At 39.8% G+C, this 16,974-nt stretch overlaps 2 protein-coding genes across 4 annotated transcripts in view; both read right to left on the bottom strand.

Annotated features, from left to right (window-relative positions):
* Positions 1-119: 119 nt before the first annotated feature.
* adck1 (aarF domain containing kinase 1) overlaps positions 120-16,974 on the bottom strand; it is a 321,537-nt gene continuing 304,682 nt past the window's right edge. Inside the window, exons 12-14 of one of the 2 annotated variants that reach the window (XM_050061967.1) lie at positions 2,069-3,899; positions 684-2,027; positions 120-643 (exon numbers count right to left, since the gene is read on the bottom strand). In XM_050061967.1, the coding sequence (XP_049917924.1) occupies positions 3,740-3,899 (160 nt within the window). In that variant the 3' untranslated portion in view covers positions 120-643; positions 684-2,027; positions 2,069-3,739. The other variant, XM_050061966.1, reaches the window with a different exon arrangement.
* LOC126400971 (uncharacterized) lies at positions 5,906-9,931 on the bottom strand. 2 transcript variants are annotated; one of them, XR_007571026.1, is made up of 3 exons: positions 7,921-9,931; positions 6,621-6,692; positions 5,906-6,527 (listed from the first exon to the last, which is right to left on the bottom strand). XR_007571026.1 is itself a non-coding variant. In XM_050061998.1 (2 exons), the coding sequence occupies exons 1-2, from the start codon at positions 6,726-6,728 to the stop codon at positions 5,919-5,921; spliced, it is 717 nt and encodes a 238-aa protein (XP_049917955.1). In that variant the 5' UTR covers positions 6,729-6,947; the 3' UTR covers positions 5,906-5,918. The 2 variants fall into 2 exon arrangements, 1 of the variants encoding a protein (XP_049917955.1); XM_050061998.1 differs by lacking the exon at positions 7,921-9,931 and having other exon boundaries at positions 6,621-6,947.

Below are 16,974 nucleotides of genomic sequence, written 5' to 3'. Positions count from 1 at the left end.
GGCCATTGTCAATTTATGAAATCCCAATATCCGTTGTGGAGAGAATTGAAAGGTCGGTTAGCTCCTATATTAGGAAGTGGTTGGGCGCTCCCAGGTGCCTAAGTAGTGTTGCATTGTATGGAAAAGGGATACTTCAGCTGCCAGTATCTAGTTTAACAGAGGAATTTAAATGTACCAAGGTCAGGACATAGCTCTTGTTATCTGGGAGTAAGGACGTGGTACTTAGGAGTGTGGTTCCAAATCCAACCAAGGGGAGGAAGTGGAACCCAAGATCGGCAGTTCAGGAGGCAGAGGCAGCTCTTAGACATGCAGAGATTGTAGGTAATGTTCAGTTTGGCCGGGGAGGCCTGGGGCTTGGCTCAGGTAAACCGCTATGGAATACAGCAGGTCTCAAAGATAAAAGAAAACTGGTTGTGGAACAGATACGCAGACAGGAGGAGATAGTAAGGGGTGCAAAGGTACAGGGACAGTGGTTGAATTGGGAAAGTGTAGAGAAGAGGAAGCTTAGTTGGAGGGACCTGTGGAGTATGGAGGAGAATCGTATTAGATTCCTGGCTACATACGATGTGTTACCAACCCCCCAGAACCTAAAACTTTGGGTAAATGAGGACCCATCATGCCCATTGTGTTCAGGTACCGCAACCTTAAAGCACATCATGCCCATTGTGTTCAGGTACCGCAACCTTAAAGCATATTTTGTCAGGCTGTAAAGTTATCTTATCACAAGGCCGATATACATGGCGACATAACCAGGTGTTGAAATGTTTAGCTGCAGGAATCGAAGGGAAACGAAGACAGGTGAATTCAGAAGGTGTTAAGGATAGGAGTTTAGCAATTCAGTTTGTCCGTCAGGGAGAGAAATACAGAAGAGATAAGTTAGTGAGGAGGCAAGGGTGTGGCCACCTAGAAGGTGCTTGTGATTGGGAAATGCAAGTAGATTTAGGGGGAAAGCTTGTTGTTCCCCAGGAAATAGTTTGTACCAAGCAGAGGCCTGACATAGTGTTGTGGTCAGTGAGTCAACGGATAGTTTATTTCATTGAGCTGACAGTTCCTTGGGAAGACTCAGTGGAAGAAGCCTATGAAAGAAAAAAGCTTAGATATGCAGACTTAGGAGCAGAAGCTGAGCAGCGAGGATGGAAGACTAGGATTTGTCCAGTGGAAGTGGGGTGTAGGGGATTCATAGCAAGATCAGCTGTCTCGCTCCTGGGGGAACTCGGAGTGCGGGGACAGAGTTTGAGGAAGACAGTGAGGGAAATGTCAGATGAAGCAATTAAATGTAGCCAGTTTATCTATAAGAGAAGAAATAATGTCAGTTGGGGGCCAGCAGGGGGAACTACTAAACAGGGCACATAACTCCTTGAGATCAGGTGGAGAGATCCACTTCCTCTCAGGAGGAAATCCAGGAAGAGGAAGTATTTAAGTGTGGGAGTGGCCTATTTGAATCCATTTTGTTTGAGGCCATGCGGCAAGGTGAGTGTGCTTGCTGATCCTGTAAGTTCATTTAGCTCCTTTAACTTTAGCTTATATTGTAGTTATGCTATGTAGCGTGTGAAATAGAGTATGGTGAATGTGCTAGGAAAGGTAGTATCAGCCCTGTTTCTACCTGGAGCTCGCAGGTACGGAGCCTGGGTTTGGTTGAAGGTGGCAGTGCTGTTTGGGCTGAGAAAGCCATGTGTAAGTAAGGAGGAAATCCAGGAAGAGGAAGGTTATTTAAGTGTGGGAGTGGCCTATTTGAATCCCTTTTGTTTGAGACCATGCTGCAAGGTGAGTGTGTTTGCTGATCCTGTAAGTGTTATTGGGTTGGTGTGGAGAGCAGTGAGACCTGGCATTAGGGGAGTGTCTCTGGGATGCCAGAGATCACTGTCTAGCCTCCTGGAGGTGTCGTGGGACCAAGAGAGAGAGACCTCACTGGTCTGTATTGTTAAGCCTTGCCATAATAGCTTATCATAGGGCTTAGGAGGGTATTCACTCAGTGCTGATCCTTTTCTAGAGCACAAACTTGTGTTTATTTGAATTTCAATAGTGTTCTAGAGCACAAACTTGTGTTTATTTGAATTTCAATAGTGACATAGGGGAAAAGGGAAGGGGAAACACAGAATTTTAGCCTCTTTCTGAAATAACAAAATAAAATAAAATAAAATAAAATAAAATAAAATAAAATAAAATAAAATAAAATAAAATAAGGGACTTAGCCAGAGAGTAAAAATCTTTTCTATAGAGCTATAAAGGTGGTGTTAAGTTGCCTGAATGGGAAGCAAAAAATGATCAGCAGGAATGTAAAAGCTGAAGGAATAAACATCTCTGATCTGAGTGACAAGGCCTCAGTAAATAACACATACTACTAACATGACAGTAATACAAAGAGTCTTAATCTATTCAAGTATTAATTGTATTCTGCATCCCCAAATTCTGACTTGATGCAAACTTCATTCTGAGGTATTTTGTTGAGTCCAACATCATCCAGGCAGGATCACTTAAGATCACCTCTACAGTGACTAATACTCAAAATTTGCCCCATATTTAACAGAATTTTACTTCATATGAGGGTAGTATCTGGCAGCCGCCATCATGTTGTTTTTACATAGTGTGCCTCTCTTCGGTCACAAGGTAAAAATGAAAGTGAATCACATCCTGTGACTACCTGCACCTATGGCATGCTTAACAGTGCACTCTGTATACCTGTCTCAGTGTATTACTTACTTACCAGCCTGGCTGTGTTACTAACTGATGCACTATATTGCTGCTCGTTAACTCCTCTTTCTCTCTCCACCTGCTTGTATCAATCTCCACCACTGCATCACTGTCTTTTATGTGCTGGAATTGATTGTTTGATGGTATTTAGGGCTGTCTGTATGCCATTATGTTTAAGATAATACAAAGCTGTCAAGTGTTTGAGATCTATAGCCCTGTCTAAAAGGATACACATGATAATTTAACTGAGATTTGATTATTTTAAGACCATGACAATTAAATTTCTAATCTGACAGATATCTTACGTAATAATACAATGCCTTAATAACTTCATATAAGATGGTGGTATCTAAACCATGTTGTGTCCCCACATCATAATATTTTGGGATATCAAACAAGGTCTCCCAAGGGTTATGACTGCAAGGAAGTTCATTATTTTGGAAAATATGCTTATGTTGTTTTTTATTCTGAAAGTGAGATAAGGAGATGGATAGGTGCAGAGCTGGAGTATGGACTAATCTGACCTCTACTCAAACAGAGATGTGGTTGAACTATTTTATGACAACCTACCATTTATCCATTCACTCAGTATTTCTCTGCAGCATCTCCAGCTAAAGCACAGGTTGTCAGACACAGTCAGTGAACACAGGTTACAGTATCCCATAAATGAGATGATGATTCCAGACAATTTAAAGTTTGTGAATAAAGTCTTTGTGCAATAATGGCCTTAAATTAAATAAGAATGAAGAAAAAAAATCATCTTGAGTATATGACATACAATTTAGAAAAAAGTCAACACTGAGGACTGAATAATAAAAGTTGTGATTATCAACAGCCACAGTGTGGTGTCCAAGGACATCAGCATGTTGTTTTCTTGTATGTGTCCATGGAATAACAAATTTTATTGTTAACAAAAATAAGAATTTGTGTGTGTGTGACTGTATAAACACATATTCAAAATGTGTTAACATGGACTGTCTTTTAAACCCCTTTTGTGCCAAAAGTAACAGCCTTTTGTTAATGTCCTAGTGGGATGTCCAGATATATCTTAGGCCAGAAATGCCAGCAGAGCAGTGAGCCAGTTTCCCAACGTGGAGCCCTTCACCCTCAGAAACAGTTCGTACATGGTGAGTCTCCACAGGCTGAGAGACTCTGCCAGTGTGATCTGTAGACGCCTCCTCCTGGATTGAGTCTTACTTCTCTTGTGCCTGTCAACCAGAGCAGCAAAAGAAGGAAAGGGTCAGGGGTCAGGCACAATTCAAAGGTAATCGATTGAATCAAAAAAATATTTAACAGCAATTTGCTCTTGATCCATATCAAGACATAATTCACAACATCAGTATGACATGGATGCATGGTCATCAGTTTGAACAAATAATGAAATGCTCACAATTCTCGAAAAGCTGAGAATACTTGGATAAGACTTTTGGAGTATAAAATAAAGAACAGTTTAATATGTTACAGAAAATACATCTTAAATATGTTGACAAAGAATTGCAAAGAGCAAAGCAAAGAATTCCCAAAGATGCATGTTTAGTTAAATCCTTACTTGCATGTGGAAACACTATATACTAAAGGGTATTCCGAAATTATTACAGTTAATCCAATGTTTAATCTTTGGTGGTCAAGATGTTGACAAAATGCTCACTGATCAAAGGGGGACTGCTAAATGCTGAGGATTCACCCTCTAGTGACATGGGTAGAGTGCCTCCAAAACAGTAGGATTCACAAACAAGAGTACCAATAACAATTCTATGCCTCTATGGTTATTTGTTTTGAGCCACTATGGAAGCATCTGTCTAGAGATGGCCATGTCAGCCCAGACTTGAGTATCCCGACAAATATACAATTTGGTGATTAGCGCCACCTCCTGACAGCAATAGTAAACATTGTCGAAAGAGCTGTCGACCCAAGGCTAGCCCTTCTGCGTATTTTAAATATTATATATTATTCAATATATCATATTATATTGAAAATATTAATCAACACTTTGACTGTTGGTTAGTTATTTATTATCAATTGCATGTAACATAACAGTACTACGTGCTGTTAGAAGAAAATGTGAAAAAGCAAAGCCACTGCAGCCAACTCACTAGTAGCTTTTAATTTATTCTTTCAGGTAGGTAAATGATCCCATAAACACTCTTACATGTTATTAGTAATGTAGTTAGTGGTAATACTTTATATTAAGGTACTGTAATAAGTGCTAATTAATGCTTAATAAACACAAATTAACAGTTAATGAGCATTTATAAGACGATATAAGATGCTTATTAACACCAATAAGACTAGACTACTGTTTATTACAACATAACCGACTGAGTTATTATTGCTTATAGGAGCAGTATAAGCACTTAATAGAAACTTTGGTAAACAGTTTATAAACCTATACTAAATATTAATAAGATGTCTATTTACATTCATTATAATTTATAAGGGTTAATTATAGAATAATTACCACATTTATTACTGGTTTATAAGACACTATAAGACCCTATAAGATGAAATTAATAAGGTGTTTATTAACATTAATGAGACTATAAGAAGTTAATTTAAATGCCATATTACGGTTAATAAATGCTTAATTATGCACTTATTAATAGTAAATAATGTGATCTAAAGTGGGAAGTGTCGTATAAATGTTAATAGACTATTAATATGCACTTATTAACAGCTCATAATGCATCTTTGCAGCTACTGGATCTAAAGTGGGAACGGTGTCTTGTTGACATTCATAAACTCTTTATTATGCACTCACTGAAGTTAATAATTCTATTAATTATGCACCTATAGCAACATCCAGATATCAATCATTATTTCAACATTAAAGAATTCTGATGCGTTCTCTTCAGTCTAGCATGTTATTATTTTCTTTTGCAAAGGATCATGGGAATTTCATTTCCTCAAAATGGCATACTAAGACAAACATCAGTTATTTGAACTTAAAAATTTGAGCGGATTGATTCAGAGTTAGCTGCTTTATTCACTCGTGATGAGAATTCAGCCTACCAATGGTGGTGAAAACACAACATAAGGACATATTTCCTTTTCATATTGATTTTTAATGCAACCACTATTATCAAAAACAGGAAAAAAGGATTAGAAACCCTAATAGTTGAGTTCTAAAAAAAAATGACAAAACAGGAAAAAAGGATTAGAAACCCTAATAGTTGAGTTCTAAAAAAAAATGACAGATCTGAGTTAATTTGGCTTTTTCAAAAGTTTTGTTACTTAGATTGACTGTTCGTGAATACAGTGTTCCACAAAGCTCCCTGTAACCCATCAGTTTTCTGAAAGTGAGTGACAAAAGTCTCAACATCGGCCAGGCCAAAGGTGGCCAGGCCAGTGATGTCTTCAGGCCAGCTGCTTACATCAAACATGGTGGCAGTGGCCTTCATTTGTTCTGTACGACATCTATTGCATGTCTGTCCATCCTGGAAGAGGGATCCCTGCTCAGTTGCTCTTCCTGAGGTTTCTACCGTTTTTTTTTCCCCCCCCGTTAAAGGGGTTTTTTTGGGGAGTTTTTCCTTATCCGCTGTGAGGGTCCTAAGGACAGAGGGATGTTGTATGCTGTAAAGCCCTGTGAGGCAAACTGTGATTTGTGATATTGGGATTTCTAAATAAACATGATTGATTGATTGATTCAAGACACCCTCATCAAGGTTGCCAAACCATGTGGTGAGGTTGTCACAGAAGCCATTGATTAGTTTATCTTTCACTTTGTGGAAGTCATCATCATCCACTTGTTTCCTGTTGAGTTTTACACCAGAGAAGGTGTTTCCAGGAAAAGGTCCCACTTCATCCAGGAACTGCTTCAGATGCTGACCTGGGACTGTCTGAAATACAGAAGGAAAAAACTTTCACTGTCACAATTACTAAACATACACCGTAACATATTAATTCCTCTCTAGGGAGTTTATTTTGTTTACCTGCATGGCTACAAGAGCCAGGGTCGTCTTCTGCAGTCCATCTGACACCATCTGCAATGTCAGCCCATCCCTCTGAAAGAGAAGGCTCAGAATTAAACCCATAAACATATTTAATCTAACTTCCCTTGTTTTTAATCCACAGCCTAGTACTGAATTACTCTCACAATGGTTTTACAAGAGTGACAATAAAACACATACACACTGGGCCTGATGCAAACTTCAACTGCCAAAATGTATGAAATGCTCCTTTAACCTTACTGACAGAGAGGAATGAAGTCAGGCTATGGTGTTAGCAAATCACCAGGAGTTAGCATGAACATGACGCAGCCTTTAGCAAATCACCAGGAGTTAGCATGAACATGACGCAGCCTATATCCATTAGCCTGCTCAACATAACACACAGCTAATCGATGCTCCTAACACATTCACTCTGCTCATCCTGCTTCACACAATTTACTGTCACTCTTGTATCTCAACCATCTTCACACACATTTCACTCACTTTAACTCGAACAGAACATCATTAGTGACGCACTTAGCTACCCAAGCTATTTCTAGTGGCACCCTCCATGAGCTGCGACACACACACACACACACACACACACACTCTCTTAATCGCGGTCAAAGTCTCTGAGTGTCACAGTTACACACTAAGGTTCTGCTAAAACATACTACTGTTATCTGGGTGTTCATTACACTCAGCTTACCTGTAGGAAATTTAGAAACATGACTGGCCGCTAGTTCAAGTATGACCTTAATCTCTGTAGCTAAAGTTGCTAGCCTAATTATTACTGACTGAATAAACCGAGTACACCTCTTCTGATTAACTGTAACATTACCGTCATTATCATAAACATCAAAATTTAGAACACACAGTCACATTTTATAACTTTGTAAGGCCATCATGTACATGATTAGCTGATTTGCTCATGTTAGCTATCGCAAAGAACTAGAACTAGCTAAAAATCAACAAGCTAACGTTAGCCTATAGCCTACTTTAAAAAAACTAAAGGCCCGAACATACTCGGGCGTACTATAAGCGGAACGGACTCCGCGAGGAATGTCCGCAGTCATTCCGGCTTCCATAGGCGAGCGCACTTCCGTGTTGTAGTTTCCTGTAAAAATGTCCGTGAAAAATCCCCGTGATGTGAAAAATACATGCCAAGCAGTCACTGGTGCGCGGAGTGGAGTCCGAGCTTTGCGCGCACAGGCCTTGCGGACGTCTGCTTTGAGTCCGCGCGGACCTCCGCGGAGTCCGTTCCACGTATGTTCCGCCCGAGTATGTTCAGGCCTTAACTTACCACAGGGGCAGAAACAGATGAAACATCGTCTTCAGAGTTCCTGAAGCGAAGTGTCGCATCCTACTCCAATTGGAGCGGCACTGGAGGAGCTTGCATCAGTTGTTTCAGCCATCTTAGCATTACTAGGTTCTGTGCTATGTGGAGTGGCGAGCATAGCTGGCGAGTGGCACCCAGCGTGACCATCATGCAGTGAGTTGAGTTCCTTGTGTGTGCATGTGCGTGCGTGTGGAGCCAGATCAGGTGCTGCAAAAGCCACTGTATTTTTGCTGTTCATAAGTTTTTATTGACATTATTCAAGCGACAAAAGCGACGTTCACATACCCATACGTAATGACGTTGTAAATAACACCCATTTCGATATTGCTTAGACTTTTTTTTTTTTTTTTTTTTTTACTGTCCTGGAATTGTCCCAGACACATCATGTTTGTGTCCCAGTAGCAATTTTTATAGTCCCCGGGACATCGGGACACCGTTAGTTTTGAGCCCTGAGAGCATATTGATAATTTATTAACTGTTCCCACTTTAGATCTGGTAGCTGCAAAGGATCATTATTAACTATTAATAACACCTTATTAATTTAATCTGATAGGGTCTTATAGTGTCTTATAAACCAGTAATAAATGTGGCTATTGTTCTATAATTAACCCTTATAAATCCTAATTAATGTAAATAGACATCTTATTAATTAATATTTAGGACAGCTTTATAAACTGTTATCAAGTTTCTATTAAGTGCTTATAATGCTCCTATATGCAATAATAACTGTGTTAATTATGCTATAATTAACACTTAAATAGTCCTATTAATGGTAATAAACATCTTATTCTGTCTTATAAGTGCTCATTAACTGTTAATTGGTACTTCTTAAGCATTAATTAACACTTATTACAGTACATTAATATAAAGTGTTACCTAGTTAGTCTGTCTTTAATGTTAAATTATTGTTTTTCGTGGTGTTTTTGAAGTAAATGACAGCACTACTGTGATGTTAGATCCTCATTTATGCTAATATAGCTCCCCAGTGATTTAAGCTATTATTTTTCTCATTTTGACGATATAACTTGTGCAAAATGGCTAAGGTCCTGAGGGGTATGACTGTTGAAAGTTGTAATTAGTTTTCTTCACAGTTGCTGAAATGTAATTTTATGGCTCAGCATCTAAAACAAACTAAGCTAAGCTAACAAAGGTTACTGCCAGCTGGAGGAATGGTTAACATTCAGGTAGTGGGCAAGCCACATTATAAATATGAATAAGATATAATGTATAGAATAACAACCCATAAGCCTAATACATTTTGATATAATTGAATCTATAGTTTCTGATAGCATATTATTTCTCAACTTTGTCAGGAAAATGAAATTAAAGTATAAAAACCATCTGAGGAATATATACATTAACCAATATAACAAACGTTAAGCCAATTAACAGAGCAAGAAATTACCAATGATACTACCAAGAAAAAACTTGATAAAATTACAGGTCATGAACGAGGAGATGGTAATCTCATTCTTCTCTGGTCATGATGAACAAAGCCATGATCTGTTTGGAGACTGATAAGGAAAACAGCACATTTACATAAATACCATCAGTCAACATCACATAATGTGTTTTTTAATTTTGTGGAAGAATTTTTCAGTCAAAGGTCAAAGAACAAAGATATGATGTTTGTAGTGTGATTTGCCGTGCCTGCCCCATTGACTTCAATCACAGCGGCACCAGTCAAGGTTGATCCAACCTTGAAAAGTTAAGAGATGTTCCGTGACAAAAAGAAAAAAGGGGGAAAAAAGAAAACAGTATTTTCTCCGCCTTGTTTATATTTTGTAAATTTGTGACTTTAGTCCCAGAGAATCTTCAGGTCTTCAGTTTTTCCTCACAAATGCATGACTTTATAATCTCTCAGGATATCCACACATGTAGCTAATAAAGTTAGGACTTTAATCATGGAATTCTGAGTTGTTTTTTTCTCTCTCTTTATTTATCGGTATATTATCCCTCTCCCCAAGCTCTGTATTTTATTTATTTATTTATTTTACCTAAAATGGCCTGTATATGTCATTGTATAATACAGAATCAATTTGGAAACTGCTGGCTCTGTAGGAGAGAGAAACTTGGTTTATTGAATAAAACCTGCCAGTGAGCAGGTTAGGTTCACAGAGTTAGTAGTGATGGCAACTGACACAGAGTTTAATTTACTTCTCTATGGACCGATTCATTGCTCTTCTGTTGCTAGGGCAACAACTTTGGTCCCTGTTTACTTCCTGTCAGCTTCTGCATTAACATACATTCAAACAGGAAATACAAAGGGACCCAGAGTTCCCCTTATCTCAGGGTTAACTAACTCAGCGTGTTCACTAAATCTACTCTCTAAAACAGGCCCCTGATGTCTCCATCCTGAATATCAAGTAACCAAAGTAATGGCTACGGCCCTCATCTTTGTTGAATCCAGGTTGGCCGAAATGTTGCCTGAAGCTCCACATTTTTAATTATAATAGCCTACAGGTAGAAGTGTGGCTATGATGAGTAGCATGACGTTACAGAGAAATAATCAACTCTGAGGCATCTATGCGTTTCATATCATTCATTGTCCACACTGAATCTTCCATTGTTTCAAATTAAACAAAAAGCACATAGCTAATTATGTAGAATGATCATAGAACATTCTGGTGCAACTGAGAAAGCTAAGCTGTCTAAACTGGTGGTTGGATAGGCTCGTATTATCTATTCATCCTTTTCATTGGTCATTCTCCCCTCTCTAGATTCCCATGCATTTTAAAATCATTCTTACTATATGCATATTTATCATACTATTATCCACCAGTCTCAATAACAGCAGAACAATACAGGGAGAGGAACTGCACCTTGACTGCTGACATGTGGCTCCTGGTTGGTGTTGGTGCGCACTGCAGCTACTCCGGGATAAATTATTTCAACATAACACCCTCACTGACGCCACAGCATTTCTGCAGCATTACCATGATAATCACATCAATTGAAATGAGAAACATCGTAGGGTTGAAGGGAGGGGAGGTAAAATACATAAAGGAACTTTCATCCAGAAGACTGGTGTCTATGTCCTGTGTGAAGCCAGGTGTCAACGCTAAGTTATTTTAACAATGTAATGTAGTATGTTGTATGGCAAGTGATGTACATGATGTATGTTTAGTTTAGTTTTAGTTTATTTGTTGATTTGAAAAGGGACAATGTACATTAATCAACATTTTAAAAAAAAATGGAAAATTCACCCGAAATAGCCGAGGCTAATTTTCATCGGTAGTCCCTTTGCCAGTTGTTAAAGGCATCAATAAAATACAACATCCAATATATATATATATATATAAATAACCCATTAAAGATAAACATTATATACAAGATAAACATTCTGTACGGCACACACATACCGTTGAGTGACAATAACCCACAATTGCATGATGCACTCCTATATAATAGTGAGGCAAACATTAGTGTTCACATGTTTGTGTTTCAACAAGCCATTTCTTGGCATTGCGCTTGAATGAATGATATGACGGAGATACTCTGATTGATTGTGGTACTGAATTCCATTGATGTGATGCTCTGAAGGAGAAAACTGCCTGACTGAATGTAGTTTTTCTTAAGGGAATTGTGCAGTCTCCCCTCACTGCACCTCTCGTACCCCTATTACCAGAAGATCTGATATTAACGTATCCAGATAGAGCAGGAGGAGCTGAACCATGCAAGATCTTATATACCAGACAGATGTTTTTGAATATAATGAGGTTTTCCCAACTAAGCAATTTATATTTATTCAGTATATGACAATGATGAAATCTGAAAGGTTTCTTGTCTAATATTTTAAGTGCTTGTTTATATAATGATTCTATTGTTTTCATTATTGTGGTGTTTGCAGTAGACCAACTTGTCAGACAGTATGTGATGTGGGAGAGAACCATCGCGAAGAAGTACATCTTGGCTGCTTCAGTTGAAAACGAGTCCCTGATGAATCTGAAGTTTGATAAACTGAACTTAACTTTGTTCCTGACTTTCTTAATGTGGGTTTTGAAGCTGAGGTTTGAATCTATGTGCAGTCCTAGGTATTTGTGTTCTGTAACCACCTGTACCCTCTCTCCAGAGATGAAAACATCTGGCATCACATTTATGTTTGTTTTTTTTTCTTAGAGAAAAACATACAGACTGTTTTTGACAGGTTAAGTTGCAGACAGGACAGTTTACGCCAGACTGTGACTAATAACATAGCATCTGCTAACTTTGTTGCAACTTCCTCTGGTGTTTTTCCATGACCAATTATAACTGTGTCATCAGCATACATTAATATATCACAATTATCACACACAGATGGTAAATCATTGATGTACATGCTGAACAGAATAGGACCAAGTACTGAACCTTGTGTTCAGTTACGATTTTCAATTCTAACAATTTGAGAATGAGATGAGAGGTAGGATTTGATGAGGCTGATGAATTCCATGGAGAGATTGAAGTTCAGGAGTTTGTTCAGTAGAATTGAGTGGTTAACAGTGTCAAATGCTTTCCGCAGGTCAAGGAAAACAGCCCTCACTGACCCTCCTATGTCCATTGATGCTTTAACCCTTTCCATAAAGTAGCATATTGCAGTTTCTGTAGAATGATTGGCCCTGAATCCAAATTGCATTGGATGCAGAGAGAAGGAGCTGTAATTGAGGTGATTAGTGATTTGCTTGACGACCAGTTTCTCGTATACCTTTGACACAGTGGGTAAAATGCTAACAGACCTATAGTTGGAGGTAAGGAGAGGGTCACCACCTTCGAATATGGGAATGACAGTAGCCAGTTTCCATGATTCTGGGAATTTCCCCTCACTCAGTGAGATATTTATGATGTGTGTTAATGGGCCAATTATTGATGGATAGATTTCTTTTATCATGAGTATGTCCATTCCATATACATCTGTAGCTCTTGAGGACTTGAGAGATGTGATCACTCTTGCGACTTCAGACCTGGATACTAGAATTGGACGTAATGGGGGTTCATTTGTACCACTGCTGCCAGTAGTGACGGTGTGTATATTTTTACATTGGGCAGTGAAACTCTGGGCTATGGTCTCTACTGATTCAACAAAGTATTTGTTAAGTACTTGTGCCACCTCAGCTGGATCATGTATTATTGTGTCATTGACCTTTAGTTGAATTGTATTTCTAACGGAAATGTCTTGTCCAGTCAGTTTGTTGATTTGACTCCACATGGATTTTGAGTTCCCATGACAGTTTTCAATAATCTTGGTGAAAAAGTCTGCGTTTGCTTTTCTCAGGTGCCTTGTCACTCTGTTCCTTAACATTGCAAATTTCTGCCTGTCACTGCTCAGTTTGGACTTAGTGGCCATTTTAAGGGCGTTGTCTCTGTCCTTCATTAGTTGTTTTATATTATCGTTTATCCAGGGAAGAGTTTGTTCCCTGTTTTTCCGCTTTATTTTAACAGCAAATTCTTTGATTTTAGTTTGTAATTTCTCTGTAAAGTTTTGGGTAGTTATTTCCAGATCACTGTTCAGTAACAAGTTGTCCCATTCCATTTGTTGTATGGCTGTTTTGAAATGTACCTGCTTGTTTTTTGGTATACCAATAAACTCCTTATTTCCAGAATGTGTTGTAAACCACCTGCTGGTTAATTTTCTTGATATGAGTACCATGTTATGATCTGATAGCCCAGTTACCATGTTGTATGTCTTTGTAATCCTTTCAGGCCTGTTGGTGAGGATCAGATCAATTTGGGTGCTGGTATTGTTTGTAATTCGTGTTGGACCTTTAACCATCTGAGTTAAGTTAAAACTATCTGTGATTTGTTTCAAATTTTTCCTTGAGATTTTGTCCTCCCAGTTTATATTAAGATCACCCATCACTATGACCTCCTTTTTGAAGTCGCACTGATATAACATTTCCTTGAACTGATCATAAAAGCCAATGTTAGCAGACGGCGGCCGGTATATAACTATTATCGTAAAGGCCATCTGAGGTGCAAGAACCATGTTTAATCCAACACACTCTAAATCATTTAAACCTTGCCATTCAATCTCACTGCAACGGATAGTGTCTCTCACATAGATCATAACCCCGCCCCCCTTTGCATCTGTACGGTCTTTCCTGTAAGTGATGTAACCTGGAACTAAAACAGCAGCACTGGGAGAGTTTTTATGTAGCCACGTTTCTGATAGACCAACAAAGTCTACATTTGACTCTGTTAGCAGGTGGTTGACCTGATCACTTTTTGATTTTAAGCTTCGTATATTTAGATGTCCGCCTAATATACCCTTAGGTTTTGCTTTTGAGTCCCAGATTGTTCGTGAGTTGTTTACTGTCTGGAAGACTTTCCACTTCCGATTCATTCGAATTGCTCTGTTTACTACTGCACGCTTGATTTTCAATACCGGAGGAGGACAGTTGGGGACGCTAGTGGTGGAGGTGGTAACCTGCGGTGGCAGCACTACCAAGGAAGAGGGGGAAGTCAGTCAGACACGTGTGGATGTTGTGGTCTGAACAGCGTGCTGGATGTTGTGAGCGAGTACCCTGCTGCCCAGACCAGAGGGGTAGACACCATCAGCTCTGTAAAACTCGGAGCGGTTCCAGGACAAATTGATGTTATCAATGAAACTGAACCCACTCAGAGTGCAGGCAGCTTGGAGCCAGGAGCTCAAGCTGAGAAGCCTACAGAAATGCAGCGCACCACGGGCGAAGGAGGGGAGGGGCTCAGAGCTAAAAACAGACTTCCCGCAGCCGCTCGGAAAGTTAAAAAGTTCTTTAAAATGCTCCTTTGTCACCTCGGACTGGTGAAGAGATGTATCATTAAAACCTACGTGTATAATCAGTTTTTTGACAATGGGAGTGAGCCCAGCAGCTCTGGGATTTTTTGGAGGAGAATTGGAGCGGTGGAGCCTGGAAAGCAGTGGGTGATAGCATTAAAAAAGCGGACGTTTCTGATGATGGAGCCCCCGATTATTGCAGTTGTCGGGGGGAACAGAGGGTGAGGAGGCGAGGATGAAAATGAAGGGGGAGCCGGAGGCAACTTGTCACTGGTCGGGGGAATCTCCACTGGATCATCCCATGAAATACGTCACTTGAGAAGATGTGCTTATTCAGACAAGCTGTGCCGCTATCAGCAGTACAGCACAAGGAAAGGCAGAGACCTGTGCGTGTGTGTGTGTGTGTGTGTGTGTGTGTGTGTGTGTCCAGAGCCCTGTCCTTTCAGGTGAGAACTGAAGTGACAGCCGACATTTGACCTCTCCCAACCCATAGTTGGTTCAGTTTCTTTTCCAAAGCCATTTATTTGGCAGCTTAGTTTGTCTTTAGTTCTGGCACATTTCCTGTGTCACCGTTCCACTTTGTATGCATACATCTCTGAAACTGAAGGATACTATTCACAGTCTTGGAGTGATGTGTGTAGTTTTGATGTTTTAGCATGAACAGCATAACAGCATAGCATAACAGTTTTGTATATGGGACCAACATACAATGTCTCAAACTGCAGCAGAATAATAAACCAACAATGGCCTAAAGATGCTATGTTGAGCCAAAACTACTAACCTTATACCATGTGTCACAGTGTATTATTTGATAAAACCACCAGGGGTGCCAAAGTGACACATTTCAAAATTCTACAAGAATCAGTGAATAGGACTGTATGACTTTAACAATTACAGTAGAAATAAAAATAAGTTCATACTTTTCCCTTAACACCCCACAACCACAATGATTTAGCTCCCTGATTTGGTGGCTAATCTTCCAACAATCTGCTAGTTTAGTCTGCCATCAACACATACATCTCCATTTCTACAAATGTGTAAATCCACACTGTCTCCAACAGTTACACAACATGTGTTGTGGCTCATGGCGCTGGTGAAGGCGACATGCAGCAGCAGTGTGAGAGTGTGCTGTCTGTGTCTGGAAAACTATAGTTTTTAAACTGGTTTTAACCGTTCTTACCCGCATTTTTAACCAGTTTTAGAATTGTGGTTCTTAACCTGTCGTGTCTGTCCTGTTTTTTATCGTCACTATTAACCCATTTTTAGCTGATCTGCATATGAACTCTGGCAATATGATGACTCACCCTAATGATGGGCCTTTTCCTCTTGCTGACGCTGACTTTTCACTTTTTACGCGGCTGCGGCGTGTATGGAGAGTCTATCCAGTATAGCCAGGAATTTCTCCTGGTATTGCGCAGTACCAGTGTGGGCACCGTGGACCCCTCTGCAGTTCTCCCTGTGGAGATCATCCGGCCGCTGGACCCTTCTGCAAGGACCCGGAGCCGGGCGTCCAAACCGACGGTGAGGAAAAGAGGAGACGCGGCGGTGTGCGACAGAGGCTTAGGAGACAGGGACACCGGAGGATCTCCGTTCCTACAGTCATCCTCGCAAATGTCCTGGGCCCGTATTCACAAAGAATCCTAAGACTAAAAGTAGCTCTTAGTGACATCATTCTAAGAAAAATCTTTGAATTCCTCTAATTCTAAGATTTTTCTTGGAATTTTCCCTTGGTAAGAAAAAAGTTATTCACAAAGCGTCTTAGGCCTTAAGAGAGCTCCTAAGGTGAAAAACTGTTAAGAGGATGGAGGAGGACTTTTAAGAAGCCTGTTTTCTCTGTTTTCTTAAACAGAGAAGATGGCGGAAAGACAGAGAGGAAGGAGAGATATTCTCCGTATATTGAACGACAGTGATTTAATAAGATGCTACCGGCTTGATCATGCAGGGATAATGTTTGTGGTTGACCTCATTAGGGATGAGCTTACTTTTCCCACCCAGCGTAGTAACGCAATAACGCTCGCTTTGGATTGCAGCATGTACCAGCGCTTCTCACACTCATCGCTTGTGCGTAAAAGGAGAGGGAACGACGCATTGATTTGTCGGGCAATGCGCTCCCAAGTCTGCCTCTTCCCTTGTGCTGAGATCCCAGGACCGAATTTCCCTCTTAAAACTCTGTTGTTCTCCTCCACAAGCTGTGCCAACAGCAGGCACTGCTCTTCTGTCCAGTTCGGCTTTCTCCTTCTTTTTTTCTCCATTTCGTTCATTGTTTTGGTCATTCTGCCAAATCAAAC

The sequence above is a fragment of the Epinephelus moara genome, chromosome 14 (genome assembly GCF_006386435.1).
Source record: "Epinephelus moara isolate mb chromosome 14, YSFRI_EMoa_1.0, whole genome shotgun sequence".
Taxonomy (NCBI): domain Eukaryota; kingdom Metazoa; phylum Chordata; class Actinopteri; order Perciformes; family Serranidae; genus Epinephelus; species Epinephelus moara.
The sequence above is the reverse complement of the archived record's forward strand: the minus strand, read 5'-3'. Positions and strand labels throughout refer to the sequence as shown.

Excerpts from the sequence above, each read along its gene's own strand:
- LOC126400971 (XM_050061998.1), bottom strand. The coding sequence starts at position 6,728 with ATGTTTATGGGTTTAATTCTGAGCCTTCTCTTTCAGAGGGATGGGCTG. Across the intron at positions 6,528-6,620 it reads TGGCTCTTGTAGCCATGCAG|ACAGTCCCAGGTCAGCATCT; the intron begins GTAAACAAAATA and ends TCTGTATTTCAG.